Here is a 26,446-nt window from a genome sequence, read left to right on the forward strand (position 1 = left end):
TCAACAGAAAACAATAAGCAACATATTTTTCCAGTTTAGGATCCAGCAGAACACATTTGAGATGGTAACTAATGATTGGCATTCAATAATAATGCGAAGTGATGGGATTTACGTGTATCGTGAGAACTACACGTTAATTATGCATATTTTTTCTCTAATTAGGTCATTTGCTTATTAATTTGCATATTGCAAACATCTGAGAGGGCAAATGACAAAACAAATGTCATAATCAATGTTCCTTGTGAAATTTGCCACATTTTGGTACCAAGGTCAATATACTTTGAATGAAGTATGGTCACTGTCATGACATGTCATGACATAGGCCCCCCCACTATTTGTATATTCAACAAAATTGAATAAATTCTTCCTTGTCACACACTCGACCAATCCATCAAGTTTCGTCCGAATCCGTCCATAACTTTCTGAAATATCCTGCTATATATCGGTACAATGGTGAAGAATCACTCAAAAAACTATCTGATCCGGATTTGAATCTTCACCGAAATCGAATAAATTATTCCTTGTCACGCACCCAACCTTTCCACCAAGTCCAAATCCATTCACAAATTGTTGAGATTGTGCTATAGATAGTTTTAGCCCTATCTCTCACTGGTAAAGAATCACTTTAAAATTCTCAGACACAGATCTGAATGCGGATCTTCACCAAAATCTAATAATTACATCCTTGTCACATACCCACCCTCACCACCAAATTTCGTCCAAGTCTGTACAACTTTTTGAGATATCATGTTCATAAACAGACAGACAAACAGACAAGAAGGTGGCAGCCTGACAGGTATGACGAAAATCGAGATAATTAATAATCAATTGATTAATTGTGTAATTAAAATAAATAAATAATAACAGTAAAATAATTAATTTCTTAACTAATTGGCTAATAGCATACCTAAACCACCATTTGTCATCTGAATCTAACTTTTTGAAAATTCAGTAATTAATCGAAAAATAAAATAATTAGTCGATTAATTGATGAAACAATAAAGCAAAAATATCATTTACAGCCAAATCACTTGGTAATTGTCATGTCCAAATATCAGCTTCCTTGCTCAATAGGTGACTGAGATATTGCACAGATGAGAAAGAAAATAAATAAGTACTGAATAAATTGATAATAATTAAGTAATTAATTAATTAATGATTAATCAAAAAATAAAAAATATAATTTTTGCCTAAGCAGGTGCTCACTATTTTGTGCATATTTCAGCTTCCAACCTCAAAGGATGGCTGAGATATCACCTGGAAAAACAAACGAGAGAACCTTGACTTTTGACCTTTGGCCTATATAGTGAAAAAAAACATTGACAGCCTCAATTTTGTCCTGCCGAATCCTCTGTTAATGTTTGACAAAGCTAGCTGAAAGCGTTCAAGAGTTATCACACTCACAGACAAATAAACAAACAAAAAATAATAAGAAATATGTCGTGCACAGCACGATACTTGCGAAATCCATAAAATAAGTTGTTGGCCTATGATGACTTCAAAAACAATTGGTGGTTGAATTCACTGACCTGGTACGCAAATCCTCTTAAAATTTCAAGTCAATCGGATAAAAATTGAGGATTTTAGAAATTTGGGCTATGTTGACCTTTTGGCCTATGTTGAACTTTTGGCCTATGTTGACCTCAAATATAATTGGTGGTTGAATTTATTGACGAGATATGCAAATCCTCTTCAAATTTCAAGTTAATCGGATGAAAATTGAGGATTTTAGCAATTCGGCCGATCTTGACCTTTTGGCCTAGGTTGACCTCAAAAATAGTGGGTGGTTGAATTTAGTGACGATATATGCAAATCCTCTTAAAATTCCAAGTCAATCAGATGAAAATTGAGGATTTTAGAAATTTGGCCTATGTTGACTTATTGACCTTTTAACCCCCCAAAACAATAGGCTTCTTGCTTATGACCAACTCTACCATTTGGTGAAGTTTCATGAAGATCGGTTGAAAATGGTGACCTGTAGGCGACTGACATACAGACAAACAGACAGACAGACAAACAGACAGAATAATGCACAAGACCAAACCAATCTACCTGAAAAATCTTCGATTTACACAAGTAATAGGTGGTTGAATTCAGTGAGGGACCTGATATGTAAATCCTCTTCAAATTTCAAGTCAATTGGACAGACATACAAACGAGACAGACAGACATGGTTGAAAACTTACAGTTGTCGGAGTTAATTATCTTGGAAATCTTTCAGGGTCACACACCAGTGCATGCTTTTATCACTCGTGACTATCATGCAAATGTGTTAATCACGCCTCAATAATTGCCTTGGATTCGCATGGACAAATTGCCCCAGATTATGGCTGGCTTACTAAAGATTGAGTTTTGCAGTTTTAATGGAGGTATGAGGGATGATATGAGATGGTGAAGAGCTACTACTTTAAACTGGAGGTAAGAGGAGGAAGTAAAATAGAGAGCAATTTTGCAGCTTGGATAAAGGGAAACAAAGGAATGAAGGCGAGTCCAAGACAGCGCATGGAAGTTGACAAAAATTCACTTAGATGTAGAATGTGTGTAACTGCGGGCTGGGGATGGAGAGGATCACGTGGCTAAGAGGATAATTGAACACAAGGCCAGATGAGAAAGCACCTATCTGAGCTATGAATGCAACATATACCCGACCTAATTCCAATACTTGTTCATTGTAGATTTCAAATTATTATTATTTTTTTTTTTGTATACAAGATCGAGGCTCGTTTAAGAGCTAACATTAATCACAAAAAGACAAACTGAGATAAAATATAAGATAAAGGGAGCGGGAGACAAGATGGGGAGAGAGAGGGAAGCACACAAGTACAACCGTAGAAAATGGGGACATCGGGAGATCTGTGGGAGGGACAGGGCTTGGGGGGTGGAGGCACGGGAAGAGGAGGGTGGGGGGGGGGGGGGGGGTGGCAGAGGTATAAAACATGGACACTACTCGGACTTCCAGGAAAGAATTCGGAATTTCAAAAAAGTGGATCTGGGGTAAATTAACGTGGGGTAGAAAATATCAAGGTTTTGGATGGGGGATGATAAGAGATGGTGATGAACAGCTGTTTTAAAGACCTGGAGGGAGGAGAGGGATTGAATAGAGTGAGGGAGTTTGTTCCAGAGGTGGGAGAAAAGAGGAATGAAGGAGTGAAGGTGAGCAGAGAGTCTTGATTTTGGCAGTTTAACCATAAGAGGGTTGCACGCAGATTTTGTGCGACCTGTAGGAATATTTGGGGGACAGAGCACAGACAGAGCTGGGGGAGCAAGGCCGGAGAGGAGTTGGCAGAAGATACAAAAGATAAGGCAAATATTAACTTGCTGAAAAGGTTAAAAAGTGATGAAGAAACTATGTCTGAAAATGTGCACTCAAACTCAAACCTTTCATATGAAAACCAGAACAGCATTCAGTAAAGAGCATACCTCCACCAGGCTGAAGTTTACGTTTTCTATCCCACTGATATCCCAACTCACCGAACCAACTCATCCACCACGTTTTTTCATAATTCTTCCACAACGTTCTGAGATTTCATGCTATATATCGATTTTGGCTCGATCATTCAATGGTGAAGATTCACTTTAAAAAAAACAAAAAAAAAAACGTTTGCATGTGGATCCGGATTCAGATCTTCGCCAAAATCGAATCATTTGTTCTTGTCACACACCCAACCTGTCCACCAAGTATCGTCAGGATCTGTCCACAACTTTTTGAGAAATCCGGTTCACAGACAGACAGACAGGCAGACAAACACACAAACAGGGGTAAAAACATACCCTCCATCCACTTTCGGTGGCGGAGGTAACAGGTTGATGGATTCGACGTGATTTCCATATAGAGGCCTTTACAATATTTTTCAAGGAAAAAAAAAAATCGTCATCAGTATTCTACATTTCAATGCTTTTGCTGTGCAATGTATAAGTGTCGTAATCATATGGAAAGTAGAGTCGCTACAGCTCTATGTGCGAGTGTGCTGAAGATGCGCAACGGGCACGAGACCGAGTGTGCCGTACATTCATAGCGCAGCGCGAAGCCGGCCGCGCTCCCTGCGCCATCGGTGTGCAGCTGGATGGTGAGCGAGCGTGCAGAGCTGGTGAGACCCTCTCCCGGGGGGAACTCCGCTCGAAATGAGTCATACAGAAGGGGTGACGTAGGCGTTGATCCATCACTGATTATCAACCTGTCCAAACAGACCACACACACATGTATATGATCCAGTGAACACAAGACATATCCCACTGTCTAAACAAGACATATTCCACTGTCCTCCGCAACAACGAGCCACTGCTGCTTAATTTTCCTCTATTGGTCAACACTGCTTTCCTCTTTGGCAATACCATAGTCTGCATCACTTTTTCTTATAATGTATTCAACAAATCCATCAAATTTGCTTCCTTTGTTCCTGCAGCTCCCATCACTTTCTTCCTTCAATTTCCCATCTCATTTGGTTCTCTCATTTTCATTACAATACCCTCGATCTCTTTTCGAAACCCACTCCATCCCATCATATACACTCTATCCTCTATACCTGCGGTTCATATCAAACACCATCCCATCATTTCTGTTTGCTCAATTCTCACCTCATATCTCCTTCATTTATTTGATATTCTTGAGACGATCCATGTCCATTCTCCTTCTGTTTTTATTTTTCATTTGACCATGACACACTCTTTCCTCTCTTTCCATCAACAATCTTGCTTTCCTATTTCATATTTCATTCTTACCGATGTCTCCTCAACACAAGATGCTTTATTAATGGTGACACATAATCCCGACATTGATCTGGATCCCAAAGGCCTCAAGACTCACAAGATGACAGTGGGCTGTCTGTTTGATAAATCTGAAGTCACCACTGCGTATTTGAAGATTGATTCAAAGATCGCCACTGTCTTTGGCAATTACTTATACACCGTCTCTCTGTCTTACTTCATTAAATGGCGACTCTACAAGGGCGGATCAAGGGTCACATGGACGTTTCTTTGATTACCGACTTGTAAAAATAATAGTTAAAAGCTGAAATTACATGCAATTATGTTGTCTGCCATGAGCAAGTTATGCAGGGAGTGATGTGAATGATAGTCAAAACGTTCTGGGCAAACCCAAGACAGCAGCCAAAAGTCACATGAATACTGTGGAGTAGAGGTGTAGCTACCATGAGATTTATTGGAAAGGAAAACATTTTAAAAAATGCAGCAAGTTCAAAAATTGCCTTGAATTGTTGAGTATTAATTATCAAAGGGAGGTGCAACGCGCCCCTCCCTTTATATAAGGGATAGTTTCTCTGTATGCAGCTTTAACATGGGGACTGAAAATATGTTTCTCGGCTTCTACTGGACGAAACCAGCTACAATTTTCAGAAGTAAATACTTTGTACTTTGAGGTAATTTCCAAATTTCAGCAACGTCCGTTTAGGCATTCTTGAGTTTTATTTAAAAACCCTCGAAATCACGCTGGTGTCTGTCCGTCCGTCCGTCCGTCCACCCCAAATGTGTTGGCGTTCATATCTCAAGGGCTATACATTGAAACTAGCTGAAACTTGGAATATACCGTGCATTCAGAAAGTATTCACACCCCTTCACTTTTTTCACATTTTGTTATGTTGCAGCCTTATACTGAAATCGTTTAAATTCATTTTTTCCCTCATCAATCTGCACTCAATACCCCATAATGACAAAGAGAAAACAGGATTTTAGAAAGTTTTGCAAATTTATTAAAAAGAAAAAACTGAAATATCACATTGACATAAGTATTCATACCCTTCATATTCTATTCTATTCATTTCATACTATTCATACTATTCATTCATATTCACTATACATCGGCCAATAGGTGTAGTTAATGGCTTTTGAAACAAATTCCACCTAAGTGCCATAGTTTTTGCTTTAAAATGAAATATATAAAAATATATATACATAAATAAATATTATTATACAAATCTAACATGCTGGCCCAATGGCCTAATGGATAAAGCATCAGACTCCCAAGCTGGGGATTGTGGGTTCGAATCCTGTCTGTTTTGAATATTATTATCTCCTTACTTTTTCAAGTCTTTTATATTGTCTTGAATGAACAAATAAACATCTTGTCCAATGAGCAAATGCATTTTGTTTGCATTTAAAACGTAATTATTCTTGAACCTGAATTTCAGCGTCATTATGAATATTGTTCCCTATCAAATTGCTTATTGTATGGAAATCAAGGGAGGAGGCGCAAAGCGCCCCTTCCCTTTTTGGGGGCGGTTTTTCTGTATGCAACTTTAACATGACGATTGAAAATTCGTTTATTGGCTTCTACTGGTATATTATATCTATAAATATACATATATACACACTTTATACCCCTTTAAAATATTTAAAAATATATATTCTCATGCTGGTTCAATTGCCTAATGGATAAAGCATCAGACTCCCAAGCTGGGGATTGTGGATTTGAATCCTGTCTGGGTTGAATATTTTTCCCCTTACTTTTTCAAGTCTTTTATATCGTCTTGAATAAAGTATTGGACAATGAACAAATGCATTTTGTTGGTATTTAAAATATATCTTGTGAAAAATGCCAGGGGCAAAGAAAAGCCCCCTTTATATAAGGGTATATGCCATGTGGCAAAGTATAGAAAAGAAGGGACATTCAAAAAAAAAATCTTGTGTGCATGCTGTACTACCCTTGTGTTCTCAGGAGGAACCAAGTAATGCTCTAGAAAAGTTCATATAAAAGGGTGCCAATTTGACTCATGCACCTGCATGAAGAAGTAAATGTATTTTATTTGCCAGATGTGGGGCGTTAATCCGTTAATCCGTTCTCAAGTTATAACGCGACAAACAAACAGACAGACAAACACGGCTCCTTTGATAATATAGATGCAGATCTGTTGACATTTTGCTACTCCTTCCATACCCTTATAGTTATTCTAAAGTTAATTTAAACCGCCAAGAAGTATATGAGTACAACTGCAGTTCTAACAATACAATATTTGCCTCATGCTTGCTTCAAGGCCTTAAACACACTCTTAAATATACCCTCGTGGACATGTAAAAGTTTCTTTGTTATTTAAACGCTTGTGATTAGTTTTTGATGGTGCATTAGATAATCACTCTTCAGTGATTGGTGATTAACTTTTAACGGGTGATAATCGCAAGATTGACGCTTCTACACGTAAATTAAAACTTTTTAACACCTTTCATGAATCTGGCCCTAAATGTGCTGAACAACTAATTTTGGAGAATCTCCAGACATTAAGCCAAACCATTTTGGAGAATCAAGACTACTTCCTAGACATGACATTACAGAAGAATTGTTTGTCAGTGTTGGAAGTGTAGAAACCATCATTCAGTCTCACTTAAAAAGCAACAAGGCTTGTGCATGGTGGGTAAAAAATAAAGGAGCTCACGTTTGATCAAAATAATATTCATTTGGCAATGGCAATAGAGCTCCTGGAAGCTACAAAAGGAATGGAGATTATTTATTGAAGAAGACTGTGACATGTGATGAGAACTGGGTCCGATGAGGTGAGTTAAGCAATATGCAGATAACAGGCAGGTGTGCTAGCTGGCTCCAGCTGCATAAGAATTCTTGCTCTCACACATCAAATGCGACTACTTTTATACTCTAGTGTAGATTTATTTTGAAGTTAATCGTGCCTATCAGATTAGACTCATTTATATGACACATTTACATCCAAAGAAACCAAAGAGGCCTCCTGGAATGGAACATCTAGACTTTACCCACATTGATGCTCAAGCTTCCTGTCTAGACGAACCAGAGGGGGAGAGTTAACTTCTAGGCTGGGGCAACTAAAGAAAATGTCATCATCACCTCCCCAAATTTTGTCAAATGTTGTCGAGGAGTATTTTGGGGTCCTGAAGTCATGATATGGCATAATTGCCTTCATGTAATTGTATTGCCAAAATCAAGACTCTCTGCTCACCTTCACTCTTTTATTCCTCTTTTTCGCACCTCTGGAACAAACTCCCACACTCTCTTCAATACCACTCTTCCCTCCAGGTCTTTAAAACAGTTGTTCACCACCATGTTGTATCTTCCCCCATCCAAAACCTTGATCTTTTCTACCCCCGTTAATGCATCCCAAATCCACATCTTTCAATCTTCAACTTCATTCCTGAAATTCCTAGTAGTGTCAATTTGTTTTGTACCATGTACCCTTTCCCTTCGACCAGATCTCCCGATGTCCCTGTTCTCTACTGTTGTGCTTGTGTGCTTCCCTCTCTCTCCCCATCTTGTCTCCCCCTCCCTTTATTGTTTTATGTGTCCGTTTATGCTTTTTGTGTTTTATGTGCTAATATATGTTTGATGTGCTAGCTCTTAAACGAGCCTCAATCTTGTATACAAAAAAAAAAAAAAAAAAAATGTTGCAGTCAAATGTGTGAATGGAGATGGTCTCTGTCGCTCACCTGTCATCATCCTCGGCTAGAGAGACCCGTTCAAAGTGTACATGCAACCTTTGACCTGGCGGAGCTGTCAGGAACCAGATGCAGCTCAGGTTGCCAGTGTAACCGTCGGGATAACCCGGTGAAAGGATGCGCCCGCCTGTTGCTATGGAAAATATCCCACCACATGGAGCTGTAGGCATCAAGGCACAAAACAAGTGAAAATACAAGAGTGATAAACAAGAAGAGCGAGGGTGAAGGCATAGGAAAGAAAATTTGTGGATAAGTGCGGGTGCCGGGTGGGGAAAGTAGTGTTCTGGACCGTGGCACTGGGGTAGAGGCTGCGACCAGGATGGCTGTGTTCCGTTCAGACATGTTGCATATTGGTTACCATCCAGCAACACATAGCCTGGCTGGCAAGAGTACAGGGCCCGACCACCCACTGTGGGGTCTCGCACCTTCACCCGGCCGTGTGCAGGGCGTGCAGGGAACGGGCAATGCAGTCGATACTCTGAGGAAAATACGGGAAGTAAAAATGCAGGAAAAAAATCATATACAATAAAAGTTAATATCTGTGATGAACATGATCTGGCTTCACCCCTCATTCTAGAAACACCTGCTGCTGGCATATTGCCCTTTTCTATGAAAACAGAAATTTTGGAAGAAGGCCATTGTACCAGCACGCAGCGATCGACTTTTTTCAAAAGGCACTTAGCGATAAGAATCTTGAACATGTCATGCACAAAGGACATGGTGGATATGAATCTTGGGCCTTTGTGTCAAAAGACAAGGGCTCAGACAGTTGTGAAATTGGAATGAGACTATTTAAAAAATAAATTAACAAATCGTAATATTTTTACCCCTTCCATCAGAGGTGGGCGAGGTTATGTTTTCACCCCTTTATGTTTCTCTGTGAACAGGATATCTCAAATTTGTTGGGCATGTTGTGTATTAGACGAGGACGCAATGATAATTAGATATTGATGAAGATCTGGATCCGCATCTGGATCCGATAATTTTTAAAAGTGATTATTCACCATTAAGAGATAAGACCAAAAACGATATATAGCATGATATCTCAAAGAGATCTGGGCGGATTAGGACGAACCTTGGTGGACAGGTTGGGTGTGTGATAAGGAAGAATTGATTCAATTTTGGTGAAGATCCGGATCGACATCTGGTTTCGAGAATTTTTAAAGCGATTCTTCACCAATGAGTGATAGGGCTAAAACGGCTATACTGTACAACACGAAATCTCAAAATGTTATGAACGGATTAGGACGAAACTTGGTGGATGAGTCGGGTAGGTGACCAAAACAAGCCGATTAGATTTTGGAGGTCTGGACCCAGATCTGACCTATCAGTGGGGACTTTGGGATACAAAACATAAACTGTTCAGCCTGGCGGAGGTATGCGCTATATCCTGTGTCTTTCTAATGCACAATATTTTTGCATAAGTCCACAGTTTTTTTTTTGTTTTTTTTTAACAATTGTTAAGTATTTTCTTATAATTACTTTAGTGTTATGATAATTATTGCTGTTACCATTACATTAACATATTGATATAATTAAAAACATTGATATTCGTGCTATTAAATGATACAACGATATAAAATTTATATTTGAAGGAGTATTACACAGCCGACGCCTGATGTTGGCTTAACAGTTAAGATGGCTGGCTTGAGATCGCAGTGTCCTGAGTTCAAGCCCCTGTCTTGCCTTTGGATTAACAACAGGAGGGTTGTGACTCAGCCTGCCATACTTCCGAGGTTGGCAAAATGAGAACCAGCTTACTGGGAAGTATGAGCCATTCGAGTATCCCGCGTCAGAGTGGCGACCCATCCAGGATTGTGCCCAATAGCCAAGAAACTGCTTCGGCAGTCCTATGCATCTGAAGATGTAAAAATGAGTGGTCATCATCATTGCACAGACAAATCCACAAGCTTCACCCAAGAAGAGTCGATAAAGTTAGTGATGTGCCAATCACAAGCTTACCTGATAGAACTACAATCCAGGAGCTGACAAATCCAGGCAGCTAGTACAACAACAACAACAACAACAACAACAACAACAACAACAGGCATTTTAAGGCCATTTTCCCTGCTAGAGCGGGGTTAGCCTTGCGGTCCCGATGACGATCTTCTCCATTTTGCCCTATTTTCTGCATCTCTCCTTGTTAACCTCCTTGCACGCATTTCTTCTTCCAACATCTTTAGCCAAGTCTTTCTCGGTCTTCCCCGTCCTCTACTTCCTTCTGCATTCATTTCCATCACTCTTCTCAACCAGTCACTTTCATCCTTCCTCAACACATGACCAAACCACGTCAACCTGTTTCTCTTCACAGCATCCATCACAGGCTCTATTCCCATCATCTTTCGCAATTCATCATTTGTCTTCCTCTCTCTCAACGATACTCCGCACATCCACCGAACCATTCGCATTTCCACCCTTTGTTGCTGCTCCACGTTCATTGCCCATGTCTCGCTCCCATAAATCATAGCACTTCTCACACATGCAGCATACACCTTTCCCTTCAGCTTCAACGACACTCTCCTCCTCGTCAGCACGCCACTCAGTTCCCGAAACTTCTTCCATGTACATCTCACTCTAGCAACCATTGCCGAGTCTAATCCACCTTCTCCATTCAGCATGTCTCCTAGGTAGCAAAATGTTTTCACACCTTCCAGCTTCACGCCATCTCCAAGATCCAACTCAACATTTCCTTCATCTGCAGCTCCCTCTGTGCACACCTTACACTTGAATGTAGCTGCCACACTGGTATTTTTCTTCCTTAAAGTTTTTTGCCCAAATGCTGTGCCATTTAGGAGTCTATCATGACCCATAAGGCACATCACGGTGATGAAGCTAGATGGTTTCCTATAGAAGCACAAACGTTTGATGTTATTCAGCCGAATAAGCATATTAGGAGTTGGCAGATAGCTCATGATGCTGTGATCCCATAAAATCCCAAATGCTGCATCGGTTTTGTCCTTTGTCTCCTAATTCACTTGTGGTACATGCAGAAGTACAGTGATGTCTCTTTGCATTTCTGGTGATGTAGATTTGTTTGAAAGACGTTGCATTTGTGTCCTTAGGTACATCTACCTCGAGGTGGAATGACCCCAGCAGCCCAAAGTCGTCCATGGATACGGAAGAGCTTGCTGTTTCTTCACAATGCCATGCTGTATTTACACCATTCCTTTCTTGCCATTTGTTTTAGGGGGTGCACCGTGTGGGTACGTCAAGGGTCTCCGCAGTTCGACCATTCTATCGGCCTTTGGCATGCCACATCTCCAGAACAAATCTTCATCATATGTTTGGCGTGGATTGCAGGAAACAAGACCCATGCAGGTCGAATTTGTGGCCTGACTGTAGGTAATGCCATGCTATAACCAATTGTGTTCATCTCACCTTTGTTTCAATTTTTTTCAGTTTCACCAAAATAAAACTTGTCAGTCTTTGCTTGTGTAAGAATTAAAAACCACTGTTTAGAGGCCATTTTCCCCCGCAAAGCGGGGGTTGGCCTTTTCGGGGACCGTGGTTGTTGTTGTTTTTTGGTACCCTTTTTGAAGCAATGTTTTGCGGCCGGATGCCCTTCCTGCCGCCAACCCTGTTTGTCGCCTTTTTACGATAAACAGGGAATTACCAGTGTACTGGTACTCAATTTGCCGACCTCGGAAGGATGACAGGCTGAGTCAACCCCCCTGGCGTTAATTCAGCGATCGACCGGGATTCGAACCCAGGATCCTTGGATCCTAAGCTGGCACCCTAGCCGCTAGCCCAACACCAGGGATTGCGTAAGAATTGATACACTCAATTTATCAACCATTGGGATCCTGTATTTTAGTTTGCTAACGATATTGCAGATTGTGCACAAAGGTAATGAAGCTAGATATGGGGAACACAACACTGATACCGGGTACATGTGTTGTGGACTATTCTACCAATTATTTCTGAAAGTCATGAGTATTATGGCAGCACATAGTTGATTCATGTCTAACTCCTTCCATTCTGCCATTTCTTGGTTTATTTACCATAGTGAGGCTCATGGAAGCGCAAGTTAGAACTGACAGTGGAGCAGACATCAAGGGAATGAAACAACAGTAGAAAGTAGAGGAAGGAGGGAAAGAAATACTAAAACTATCAAGTAAAGTTAATAGCATGACAGCATGAAGTGGTGCACTGCTTGAAGTCTTGAAGGGAAGAGTTAGACAGAACAGCCTCTGGAAGGTGGTTCCATAGATGGGAGAAGCGAAGAATCAAATAATTCTCTGTCGCAGCACCGCTCTTACGATTTTTTGTATTTCGTCAATTGCATCGTTTTTGGGAGCTGACACAGCCCATGCCAGAGCGGCTAGGGTAGGTGTAACACTGTGTTTATGGCACAGTAAGGTACAGTAAAAACAGTAATCTGTTGGTGTGGTATATGATTCCTGTACAGTGCCTTCAGAAAGTATTCACACCCCTTGACTTTCCCACATTTTATTGTTACAGCCTGAATATAAAATGAATTGAATTGAGATTTTCAGTCAATCATTTTCACATAATACCCCATAATGTCAAAGTGGAATTTTGTTTACAGAAAGTTTTACAAAATAATTAACCCTGGATGCAGTGATTGGGCCTCAGAGGCACACAAGGTTTTTTTTTGTTGCAAAAACTATGCTGTACAATTTTTTTATTTTGAATGAGCCTCATTTTCACCGACTTTCATGTTGTTACACAAAATTCAGTGACATAAATAAATAAATAAAATTCATTCAGGCTCGTGGGAAAATCTTCATTCTTCACTTATAACCCGAAAATCCGACACGAATGCAGGCCTGGGGCCTTCGAGGTCCCGCATAAATGTTGTTGTACTACTATGTTATATCATTATTTTCTTGATATGAGCCTCATTATATGCTCCTATAACTTGGTTACAAATAATTCAGTGACAAAAATATGAAAATTAAAAAACTTTACACGAATACATTCGTGGGGCCTCCGAGGCCCAATGGCTGCATAGGTGTAGGATTTTTGACAGTTGTGGACATATACATTCTAAATAAAAGGATTAGTGAATCATATTTTTTCAGCAAATACTCCTCCATGAGCCTCAACATTTTAGAGAAAAAAAAAGTTGAAAAACCAAGAACAAAAAATGTTTTTGCAAAAAAAAAAGAAAAACGATTCATTACTTGTATGGGATTCTTCCAACTAATATGATCAATGATTCACATTTTCTGAGCAAATACACATCCATGAGCATCGACTTGGATTGAAAAAGGATATGAAAGAAAAAAAAAAAAACAAAAAAAAAAAAAACATTACACGAATACATCCGTTGGGCCTCCGAGGCCCAATGGCTGCATTTATGTAGGATTTTTGATGCCTGCATCTAAGAGTTAAAACTAAAAAGCTGAAATATCTAATTTACATAAGTATTCAACCCCCTGAGTCAATACTTCGTAAAAGCACCTTTGGCAGTGATTACAGCTTCGAGAATTATTGGGTATGTCTGTCTCAGCTTTGCACACCTGGATTTGGGGAGTTTCCTCGATTCTTCCTTGCAGATTTGCTCAAGTTATGTCAAGCTGGATGGGGAGCATCAGTGAACAGCAATCATCAAGTATTTCCCCAGATTCTCAATGGGATTCAAGTCTGTACTTTGGCTGGGCCACTCAAGGACTTTCACGTTCTTGTTCTAAAGCCAATACAGTGTTGCTTTGGCTGTATGCTTGCGGTCATTGTCCTGTTGGAATGTAAATCTTCGCCGCAGTCCAAGCACTCTGAAGCAGGTTCTCCTCAAGGATTTGCCTGTATTTGGTTCCATTCATTGTTCCCTCTATCCTCCCAAGTCTCCCAGTCCCTGCCGCTGAAAAGCATCCCAATTGGATTATGCTGCTCCCAACATGCTTCACGGTAGGGATGGCGTTTTTTTTTGTTTTTTTTGTATACAAGATCGAGGTTCGTGAAAGAGCTAATATTAATCACATAAAAAGTCAAACCGACACATAAAACACAAAAATAAGGGGAGCGATAGCCAAGTTGGGTAGAGAGGGGGAAGGACACAAACACAACATTTGAGAGCAGGGACATCGGGAGAAATGTGGGTGGGGGAGGGCTTAGGGGGAGGTGTGAGAGGGATAAAACATATGAACACTGCAAGGACTTCCAGGAAAGAAGTTGGAATTTCAAAAAAAGTGTATCTGGGGTGAATTAGCGGGGGTAGAAAAGATCAAGGTTTTGGATGGGGGAAGATAAGAGATGGTGGTGAACAGCTGTTTTAAAGACCTGGAGGGAGGAGTGGGATTGAAGGGAGTGGGGGAGTTTGTTCCAGAGGCGGGAGAAAAGGGGAATGAAAGAGTGAAGGTGAGCAGAGAGGCTAAATTTTGGCAGTTTAACCATAAGAGGGTTGCAGGCAGATCTTGTGCGACCTGAAGGAATATTGGGGGGGGGGGGGGGGGACAGAGCACAGAGAGAGCTGGGGGAGCAAGGTCAGAGAGGAGTCGGTAGAAGACAGAAAGACCACCAACCTGCCTGCGGTGAGTGAGTGAAAGGCCCTCGGAGTTAGCTTCATCGCAGGAGATTCCAATGATTCTGAAAGCTTTGGTTTCAACAGCGTGAAGCCGAGCTAGGTGTGAGGCAGGAGCACCGGCCCAGAGGGGGGAACAGTATTCCATTGAGCTGCAGATGAAAGCCTTGTATGTGGTGAGGAGCTCAGGTGTGCCAAGGAAGGACTTCGCACGACGGAGGATGCCCAGTTGGAGGCCAGCTCCAACGGCGACTGGCTTTGGAGGCCAGCTTGGAAATGTGGTTTTCCCAAGAAAGATCATGGCAGATAGTGAGACCCAAAAGCTTGAGCGACAGAACTTCTTGTAGAGGATTGTTGAGAAAGTAGATGGGAGGGTTTTCCAGTCGGCCTTTTCGGAGAGACATAGTAAGAGTGTGAGATTTGTCAGGATTGAAAGACATGTTCCACTTGTTTGACCAGTCTGTGATTTTGTCCAGGTCTGCAGAGAGTGAGGAGCTGCAGACTGCCGATCTGATGGATGAGGAGGTGTTTTTATTACGTGTTTTATGGCTGTGAGGTGTTTTTAATTTCGTGGTGGTGAGGTGTTTTTATTACGTGTTTTATGGCTGTGAGGTGCTTTTAATTACTTGGTGGTGAGGTGTTTTAAATTATGTGTGGTGAGGTGTTTTGAATTACTTGGTGGTGAGGTGTAATCGTCCCAAATTTCCAGTCTGCACCTACCCCTCCCCTATGTGTGTGCTGAGGGGTTATTTCTTGAAAAAAAACATTCAACCTAAATCTTCAACCTAAATTGCCTATAAAAATGTAATATCACAAACACAACAAATACATTTGTGCAAAATAAATGTTTATATTATGATTGGTGGAAATCATGACAACACAGCAACTCAGGTACAGTCATTATCCTCAGCTAAAATAAGCCCGTTCCTCAGTAACTGCGCGAGCCGAGCCAAGCTAGTATATATATATACATATATATATATATTGTTGCGGATTTGAGAATCCTGTTTGTAAATATGCCCTCTAGTAATTCTTGTAAATTCCTCCGTTTTGTGTGTAAAGGTCAAAGGTCGTCCCCTTAGTTAGTCCATCGCATGCACGTAGAAAATCATATACCCTTCTAAATAGTTATTTCCTTATCATGTGTATTAGCTTCAGGCTCTGTTTCCCATTAATTGACACTGCATTGCACCGAATCAGATAAGATAGAATCCCCTTTCAATTGCCACCATAAAACGCAATTGCCGGCAGCGTTCGCTGCCCTTTGGGTGGGGTTATTGGCATCACCTTCACCCCAAGACTCCATTGAACACGAGGTCATTTCGGAGCAGAAGGTGGGAGGAGTCAGCAAAGCACCAGGAACAAGGCGTGGCTTTGCCAACGCCTCCGCAAGGGGCGGGATCGGTGAGCCCTCGTGACCAATCAAGGCCGAGGCGAGCTCACCGATGGGAGTTGCCAACAGGCCGGCGGCTTGATCGCCACGCGCCTCATAAAAGGGGGTGGGGAAGGACTGCGGAGTGAGATGCGAGGGATGCGTGAGATGAGTCACAGGAGCGTTGGGACCCCCAGGACTCACGTCGGTCAGTCGCGGACGAGGGGATTAATCCCCCCTTGGTAAGGGGAAAAGGGGCCGATGTTGAGCTCCGTATCAAATTGGTGTCAGGAGCGGGAATCGGACCTGAAGTGCGCTTAGCGCACTCAAAATTACGAGTGGCCAAAATTTTATTTTATAACATCCAAATTTTAAAAATCGTGCCATGGATAATCAAGGCGATCGGGTGCCGGTGGGGGAGATAGAAGGGGTAGAAGCGACCCAGGACCCCAGGGAAATGTATATGGGGGAGAGAGAAGAGGAGAGCAATGAGGATGTGGTTGCGGGGGTATCAGGTGCACAAGATGGCGCCCTCACGCACGAGGGTTCAGGCGCACAAAATGGCGCCTCGCACGAGCGCGCGGTAGCCGAGCCCGCTGTACCAGTGGGCTTTGACATGCAGTAGTTCATGGCACGGTTCAGTGAATATATGGTGGAGTCGAAGTGCGACAACGAAAAAAGAAGCAGGGAAATGAAAGAAATAAGGGATGACGTAAGGGGGAGCAGGTGTGAATTGACCGAAAAAATGGGAAGCCAAATTGAAGGATTGGAAAGCAGAATGAGGGACGAAGCAAGGGGTACTAGTGCCCAAATTGGGGAATTGAGGAATAACATGGGAAACCAAATTGTAGGATTGGAAAGCAGAATGGGGGAGCGATTGGGAAATCAAATCGGGAGGCTAGAAGCCAAATTTGAGGGTTTAGACAACAAATTTGAGGGTTTAGACAATAAATTTGAGGGGTTAGACAACAGGTTGAAAGGGCTAGAAGGTAAATTGGGGGGCCAACTGGAGGACGTGGGTAACCAAATCGGGGAAATGAAGGAGGGGTTAACGGGGTTGGAAAACAGAATGGCTGCCCAGGAGAACCAGATGGAAGGGGTGAAGAATGGGTTAACGGGGTGAGAAAACACCATGGAAGGCAAATTGAGGGAAATAGGGGAGCAATCCACCTGGGAAATTAAACAAATGGGAGATCAAATAGAGGAGGTGAAAATCGGGTTGGAAACTAAATTGGATGCCCAGAGGAATGATTTGGAACAGATGAGGGCAGCATATACCAAAGAGATGGGAGAAATGGGGGAGGAGATCAGACGAGGTGTGGGCGAGGAGGTCGCGGGGGTACGCGAAGAGGTAAAGCGAGGTGAGGAACGTATGGAGAAAGAGGTGAGAAATAGTACGGCTAGGTTACAGGGGGGAATAGAGGATCTGACGAGGGGAGTAGAGCAGCTGACGGTGGGACAAAAGGAATTAGGGGAGCAAGTGGAGAAGAACACTGCGGTAATCGGGGGGTTGAAGGCGACACAGAATGAGATAAAAAAGGAACTCATAGCGACAAAGAGGGAATGTCAGATGGTACATGAGGGGTTGACAAAGAGGTTGGACGAGGTGATAGAGGCAATGGAGACAAAAGAACGGGAAGTAAGGACGCACATAGAAACGACCAAGGTGGCATTAGAGGAAGAAATTGAGGAGGCGCACCGAGAAATGAAAGAGGTAAAGCAAAAATTAGAGGAAGTGGAAGAGGGGGTGAGTGAAATTAAGAAGAGACGGAGGGAAACTAAGAGGGAGATAAAGGAGGAAGTGATGGAATATGTACAAGGTCTGTGCTCAAATCGTGATGATGTGCTTACTAACCAAATAAAGAGTTTGCAGGTGGCGGAGGAGGAGCGAAGACGAGATGCCGAGGTGAGTGGCGATATACTCAGAAATGTATATGGTGTAAGGGGAGATTCAGTCAGCTTGGGTGTTGGTTTAGACCCGGGTGTTCGTGAGGGACCAATGGTGAGGTGTATGACTGGTCCGGAGTGTATGGGAAGAGGAGGTGTGCAAGGAGGTCCGACTTTGGGTAAGGCGGAAGGTATTGGTGAGCCTGCGTGTGCGGCAGTGATCGGGAGTGTGCAAGAATGCACCCCCATGAGTGGTACGGAGTATGTACCGGGAGAGAGTGTGACAGGTACCCGAGAAAGGTGTGGAACAGAGGTGTGTGTGAGGAAAAAGTGCGCGCCGAGGAGTGAGTGTGCTGTCGAGTGAGTTGGTCGAGGCGCGGGTGCGGGGGGGCACATTGAAGCGCGTGATGGGGAGTGTTACAGGGGATGTAACGGAAGAGTGCACACCTGTGGTGAGTGTTACGGAGGGCGTAATGGGAGAGTGTGCGCAAGAGGATGCACGAGAAAGGTGTGTAACAGAGGAGTGCATGATTACAGAGTGCGCTGTCGAGAATAAGGGTGAATGCGCGACCGAGTGTGGTGGTGAGAGTAGTGAGAGTGACACGGAGCACGAGTTGGTTGTGGCAGGTGAGAGAGAATGTACACCTGGAATGAAAGGATGCACACCTGGAATGGTCGAGCACGTGTGGGAATGCACACTTGAGTTGGTAGTGAAGCACGTGATTGGGTGTGCAGATGAGTGCACACCCGTGGTTGTCACAGAGGATGTGACCGAGGAGTGGGCGCGAAGAGGTGTGCGAACGACGAGTGTGTGCCAAGGTGTATGGTGGTCAGGTGTGTGACGAAGTCTGTGAGCGGAATGAGTGTACCTGAGTGGTGTGTCAGAGAAGGTGCAATGACGGGGTGTATGGAGACACCTGGATGTGTGAATAAGGAACGGAACGCGTGGTGTGAGCATGCAGGTGAAGCATCGACGTTAAACGGAGCAGTGGTTAGATCGACCTTTAGCCGAAGCGAGCCCCCGGTTCATGCCGGGCTTTGTGTGCAGCGGGAACCAGCGGGGATCGTAACCACGGCGGTTTCGAAAGAACCGCCGTGCGCGATCCACGCTGGGCCTCGCTCTGAACGGTCGCGTCCGTGCTCCGCTAAGCGGAGCGGGCGGCCCGGTTCGAGGACAGGTAGGAAGGGTCGACACGGCGACCCCTTGTGGTTGCAGCGCTCCGGCCGGCCGAGATTGGGGCATCGGACGGTTCCGTGCCGAGATGGTGCGTGGAATCTCGGCCCGAGTAAGCCTCCTTCCCTGCACCGGATGCCGGACGGACCCAACCGCCGGCAACGAACCACCCGCATTCATTGCTCGGCTTTGCGAAGCCGAGTTTTAATAATGTAAAGACGCACCAAGGCTCAAGTTAAAGGACATTTTGTAGGGATAGGGAATTTGTGATTGACGAAATTTGATTGGCAACTGATTGGTAAACTGATTGGCAGATGATTGGCAAATTTTTGATTGGCTGGAATTTGATGGGCAAAATTGATAGTGGGAGATACCCGATGTGATGGGATGGCAACTCTGCCATCCATCACACAGAGGGGGCACATGAGCTATAGTTTTATGGGGTTTGGCAGTGAAAACTAGCCCGGGAGGGTTCGGATAAAATGATAGGGATCTAGAGAAGATTGACCATAGGTAACGGTAGAGGTAAGTAGCGACATTGGACAGGTAGTCGGGGACATAGAGAGGTTAGAATGGATGATAAAGACGTGGGATGTGCTTAGTTTAAAGGGAAGACGGGGAGCACCAAGTTAGAAGGAAACCAGGTAGATCAGATGATGCCGTGTGTTTGAGAATCGAAAGTGTATGGAGCAGTGTATGAGTGAGTGAGGTGATTGTGAGTTGTATTGAGCGTGGAAGTGTATGGAGCAGTGTATGAGTGAGTAATGGTGATTGTGTGTTGTGTTGAGCAAATGGTCCTGGAGGAAGGAGGGTGCAGGTGGCACCAGGTGTGATTGCACAGGTGTGCAAGTGAACAGGTGTATGGAGCAGTGTATGAGTGAGTAATGGTGATTGAGTGTTGTGTTGAGCAAATGGTCCAGGAGGAAGGAGGGTGCAGGAAGCACCAGGAGTGATGGCACAGGTGTGCAAATACAGGTGAGTATGGAGTATGGAATGTATGGTATGGAGTGAGTATGGTGGAAACTGTGGAGTGGAGTGGATGGTGCGAAGGTGTGTGTGGGGAGAGTGGACCCTTATCACGAATACCCGGGGAGGGTAGTTTAAGAGTTAGGTAGAGGGAGTAGGTAAATTGTGGTTGGATATTGGCATCTGTGGTGCGTGGTGGAAGAATGGTGTTTGGATGGGTGCATTAGTGACGTGGAAATGGCAGGGGCGTGTGGCCTGTTAGTGTGTGTAGTTTAATGGGCACTCCGCCACTGTTAGGATGTTGGCCAGGTGAGGCCGCAGGTGGGCTCTGGGAGCCGTTAGAGTTGTGGATGGGGCCTGAGGATCCGGAGGACGGACCCGGGTAGCCCAGTGCCAGAGAGGGCACCAAGTGGGGAGAGCGCCAGAGGGCCTTCCCCAGGTAGATAGGTAGGGGTAAGGAGCAGGTAAGCTCGGAGGAAACTGCAGTGGTGGAGGTGTGCAGGTGGGTAGACCTGCTGGGAGAGCCACACGACCCAGTCCTGAAATTGTGCAAAGGCACAGGGAGTTGAATCGGGGGAGTGAGACCCCAAATTGAGGAAGCACCACAGTTTGGTCAATGGGAATTGGTTCTTAAAACTGCATAGAGTGTAAGATGGCCAATGGATTGGCAGGGAAAGACCCCGGGTAGTGTAAAGTGTATTAAAGTCATTTAGAGGATAGTTAGGATTGATATCTCCTCGCACCATCTACATCCACTCGCCTGAGGTGACAGAACTCCACACCATGCCATGTTTTTATTATTTGTTTGTGCAAATGTTTGGAATGTGAGACGCATCATGACGTGGGTGTGACATTGTGGTGATGTACCATCTCTCCCTCCTTATGAGGATTGATGATGAATTGGTGATGGCAAATTTTAGACAATGGGATTGTGACGAATTTGGAGTAGGGTAAATATTGGGAGGACGTGACGGTAACGACAATTAGTAAGGGTGTAGATTTTTGTAAATATGGGGTAAGGGCAAGGGTAGAGTAGGTAACAGGGGGGGTGACGTATGGTAGGGACGAGCTTTTCTCCGCTCAGTCTTCAGACGCACCTCACTCTGCATTGCCTTCGTTGATGTGTACCCTTGTGACCTTACCCCTCACTCACCTGTCTTCTCTGTCTTCCTTCCCCGACCCATGGATCGTGCTCTCTGGGCACTGAGGGGAGCATGCGGGAGTTTGCCATTGTGTGCCCAAATCCCCGCAACCAGCTGCCTGCATCCACGCACCACTTATGAACCACATGTCTGTGGCTGAGCACCACTCATGGACCCCACGGGTTGGGGCATGGCCCCTGTGCTGGGACCGGCCACGATGGCCCAAAATCTTGCTTGCAGACCCGGTGAGGTGGCACCAAGCCCACAGGTGAACCACCCATAGTCGGCCCCTGTGGGCCATAAATAAAAATGGACACGTTCTGTGCTTTTTATATCCACCAAATAGGCCGCCAGTAAGAAGAACAAGTTGACAACATCATGAAGAACAATGGCCAGCAGAGGGAGCCGAAGAGGAAGACCACCAACAGGGTTTTGTTATTTTGAACTGTGGTGACTGTGCACTGACTGGTGCTTTATGATGGTCTTTATGGTGGTCTTTATTGGTGCTGGTGCGTTGATGCAGCGCAGGCTGTCTCCCCCCCCCCCCCCCCCCCCAAAAAGAAAAATCACAGGTCCTGGGTTGCGTTTTGTAAATACAATTAGCATCACTTGTAAATAATGCTCCCCACCGTACATGTTTAGTTTGAAAACCATTCCGCAATTCGGTTATCCTGTGGGCGTGAATCTGTTAGGTAGGGTGCAATGCAGCAGAGGGACATACTTATTTGTGTTTTAAAACTGTCACACTCAGGGTCAGGTTAATTGTAGAGGGAACTACACCTACGTGTCACACTAAGTAAAGTTTTATAGGCCCGGGATGTGCCTGGAGGATGAGGGTGCAGTGTTGCGGATTTGAGAATCCTGTTTGTAAATATGCCCTCTAGTAATTCTTGTAAATTCCTCCGTTTTGTGTGTAAAGGTCAAAGGTCGTCCCCTTAGTTAGTCCATCGCATGCACGTAGAAAATCATATACCCTTCTAAATAGTTATTTCCTTATCATGTGTATTAGCTTCAGGCTCTGTTTCCCATTAATTGACACTGCATTGCACCGAATCAGATAAGATAGAATCCCCTTTCAATTGCCACCATAAAACGCAATTGCCGGCAGCGTTCGCTGCCCTTTGGGTGGGGTTATTGGCATCACCTTCACCCCAAGACTCCATTGAACACGAGGTCATTTCGGAGCAGAAGGTGGGAGGAGTCAGCAAAGCACCAGGAACAAGGCGTGGCTTTGCCAACGCCTCCGCAAGGGGCGGGATCGGTGAGCCCTCGTGACCAATCAAGGCCGAGGCGAGCTCACCGATGGGAGTTGCCAACAGGCCGGCGGCTTGATCGCCACGCGCCTCATAAAAGGGGGTGGGGAAGGACTGCGGAGTGAGATGCGAGGGATGCGTGAGATGAGTCACAGGAGCGTTGGGACCCCCAGGACTCACGTCGGTCAGTCGCGGACGAGGGGATTAATCCCCCCTTGGTAAGGGGAAAAGGGGCCGATGTTGAGCTCCGTATCAAATTGGTGTCAGGAGCGGGAATCGGACCTGAAGTGCGCTTAGCGCACTCAAAATTACGAGTGGCCAAAATTTTATTTTATAACATCCAAATTTTAAAAATCGTGCCATGGATAATCAAGGCGATCGGGTGCCGGTGGGGGAGATAGAAGGGGTAGAAGCGACCCAGGACCCCAGGGAAATGTATATGGGGGAGAGAGAAGAGGAGAGCAATGAGGATGTGGTTGCGGGGGTATCAGGTGCACAAGATGGCGCCCTCACGCACGAGGGTTCAGGCGCACAAAATGGCGCCTCGCACGAGCGCGCGGTAGCCGAGCCCGCTGTACCAGTGGGCTTTGACATGCAGTAGTTCATGGCACGGTTCAGTGAATATATGGTGGAGTCGAAGTGCGACAACGAAAAAAGAAGCAGGGAAATGAAAGAAATAAGGGATGACGTAAGGGGGAGCAGGTGTGAATTGACCGAAAAAATGGGAAGCCAAATTGAAGGATTGGAAAGCAGAATGAGGGACGAAGCAAGGGGTACTAGTGCCCAAATTGGGGAATTGAGGAATAACATGGGAAACCAAATTGTAGGATTGGAAAGCAGAATGGGGGAGCGATTGGGAAATCAAATCGGGAGGCTAGAAGCCAAATTTGAGGGTTTAGACAACAAATTTGAGGGTTTAGACAATAAATTTGAGGGGTTAGACAACAGGTTGAAAGGGCTAGAAGGTAAATTGGGGGGCCAACTGGAGGACGTGGGTAACCAAATCGGGGAAATGAAGGAGGGGTTAACGGGGTTGGAAAACAGAATGGCTGCCCAGGAGAACCAGATGGAAGGGGTGAAGAATGGGTTAACGGGGTGAGAAAACACCATGGAAGGCAAATTGAGGGAAATAGGGGAGCAATCCACCTGGGAAATTAAACAAATGGGAGATCAAATAGAGGAGGTGAAAATCGGGTTGGAAACTAAATTGGATGCCCAGAGGAATGATTTGGAACAGATGAGGGCAGCATATACCAAAGAGATGGGAGAAATGGGGGAGGAGATCAGACGAGGTGTGGGCGAGGAGGTCGCGGGGGTACGCGAAGAGGTAAAGCGAGGTGAGGAACGTATGGAGAAAGAGGTGAGAAATAGTACGGCTAGGTTACAGGGGGGAATAGAGGATCTGACGAGGGGAGTAGAGCAGCTGACGGTGGGACAAAAGGAATTAGGGGAGCAAGTGGAGAAGAACACTGCGGTAATCGGGGGGTTGAAGGCGACACAGAATGAGATAAAAAAGGAACTCATAGCGACAAAGAGGGAATGTCAGATGGTACATGAGGGGTTGACAAAGAGGTTGGACGAGGTGATAGAGGCAATGGAGACAAAAGAACGGGAAGTAAGGACGCACATAGAAACGACCAAGGTGGCATTAGAGGAAGAAATTGAGGAGGCGCACCGAGAAATGAAAGAGGTAAAGCAAAAATTAGAGGAAGTGGAAGAGGGGGTGAGTGAAATTAAGAAGAGACGGAGGGAAACTAAGAGGGAGATAAAGGAGGAAGTGATGGAATATGTACAAGGTCTGTGCTCAAATCGTGATGATGTGCTTACTAACCAAATAAAGAGTTTGCAGGTGGCGGAGGAGGAGCGAAGACGAGATGCCGAGGTGAGTGGCGATATACTCAGAAATGTATATGGTGTAAGGGGAGATTCAGTCAGCTTGGGTGTTGGTTTAGACCCGGGTGTTCGTGAGGGACCAATGGTGAGGTGTATGACTGGTCCGGAGTGTATGGGAAGAGGAGGTGTGCAAGGAGGTCCGACTTTGGGTAAGGCGGAAGGTATTGGTGAGCCTGCGTGTGCGGCAGTGATCGGGAGTGTGCAAGAATGCACCCCCATGAGTGGTACGGAGTATGTACCGGGAGAGAGTGTGACAGGTACCCGAGAAAGGTGTGGAACAGAGGTGTGTGTGAGGAAAAAGTGCGCGCCGAGGAGTGAGTGTGCTGTCGAGTGAGTTGGTCGAGGCGCGGGTGCGGGGGGGCACATTGAAGCGCGTGATGGGGAGTGTTACAGGGGATGTAACGGAAGAGTGCACACCTGTGGTGAGTGTTACGGAGGGCGTAATGGGAGAGTGTGCGCAAGAGGATGCACGAGAAAGGTGTGTAACAGAGGAGTGCATGATTACAGAGTGCGCTGTCGAGAATAAGGGTGAATGCGCGACCGAGTGTGGTGGTGAGAGTAGTGAGAGTGACACGGAGCACGAGTTGGTTGTGGCAGGTGAGAGAGAATGTACACCTGGAATGAAAGGATGCACACCTGGAATGGTCGAGCACGTGTGGGAATGCACACTTGAGTTGGTAGTGAAGCACGTGATTGGGTGTGCAGATGAGTGCACACCCGTGGTTGTCACAGAGGATGTGACCGAGGAGTGGGCGCGAAGAGGTGTGCGAACGACGAGTGTGTGCCAAGGTGTATGGTGGTCAGGTGTGTGACGAAGTCTGTGAGCGGAATGAGTGTACCTGAGTGGTGTGTCAGAGAAGGTGCAATGACGGGGTGTATGGAGACACCTGGATGTGTGAATAAGGAACGGAACGCGTGGTGTGAGCATGCAGGTGAAGCATCGACGTTAAACGGAGCAGTGGTTAGATCGACCTTTAGCCGAAGCGAGCCCCCGGTTCATGCCGGGCTTTGTGTGCAGCGGGAACCAGCGGGGATCGTAACCACGGCGGTTTCGAAAGAACCGCCGTGCGCGATCCACGCTGGGCCTCGCTCTGAACGGTCGCGTCCGTGCTCCGCTAAGCGGAGCGGGCGGCCCGGTTCGAGGACAGGTAGGAAGGGTCGACACGGCGACCCCTTGTGGTTGCAGCGCTCCGGCCGGCCGAGATTGGGGCATCGGACGGTTCCGTGCCGAGATGGTGCGTGGAATCTCGGCCCGAGTAAGCCTCCTTCCCTGCACCGGATGCCGGACGGACCCAACCGCCGGCAACGAACCACCCGCATTCATTGCTCGGCTTTGCGAAGCCGAGTTTTAATAATGTAAAGACGCACCAAGGCTCAAGTTAAAGGACATTTTGTAGGGATAGGGAATTTGTGATTGACGAAATTTGATTGGCAACTGATTGGTAAACTGATTGGCAGATGATTGGCAAATTTTTGATTGGCTGGAATTTGATGGGCAAAATTGATAGTGGGAGATACCCGATGTGATGGGATGGCAACTCTGCCATCCATCACACAGAGGGGGCACATGAGCTATAGTTTTATGGGGTTTGGCAGTGAAAACTAGCCCGGGAGGGTTCGGATAAAATGATAGGGATCTAGAGAAGATTGACCATAGGTAACGGTAGAGGTAAGTAGCGACATTGGACAGGTAGTCGGGGACATAGAGAGGTTAGAATGGATGATAAAGACGTGGGATGTGCTTAGTTTAAAGGGAAGACGGGGAGCACCAAGTTAGAAGGAAACCAGGTAGATCAGATGATGCCGTGTGTTTGAGAATCGAAAGTGTATGGAGCAGTGTATGAGTGAGTGAGGTGATTGTGA

General features: G+C 45.0%; 1 protein-coding gene across 1 annotated transcript in view; it reads right to left on the reverse strand.

The window, feature by feature from the left end:
• Positions 1-26,446, reverse strand: part of LOC137429413 (seizure 6-like protein) — a 155,760-nt gene that overhangs the window by 111,418 nt on the left and 17,896 nt on the right. Inside the window, exons 10-12 of the mRNA XM_078781054.1 lie at positions 8,771-8,890; positions 8,404-8,572; positions 4,009-4,175 (exon numbers count right to left, since the gene is read on the reverse strand). Of these exons, the coding sequence (XP_078637180.1) occupies positions 4,009-4,175; positions 8,404-8,572; positions 8,771-8,890 (456 nt within the window). The remainder of the gene's footprint in view (positions 1-4,008; positions 4,176-8,403; positions 8,573-8,770; positions 8,891-26,446) is intronic.

This window comes from Myxine glutinosa, chromosome 6, assembly GCF_964187855.1.
Source record: "Myxine glutinosa chromosome 6, kmMyxGlut1.1, whole genome shotgun sequence".
Lineage (NCBI taxonomy): Eukaryota > Metazoa > Chordata > Myxini > Myxiniformes > Myxinidae > Myxine > Myxine glutinosa.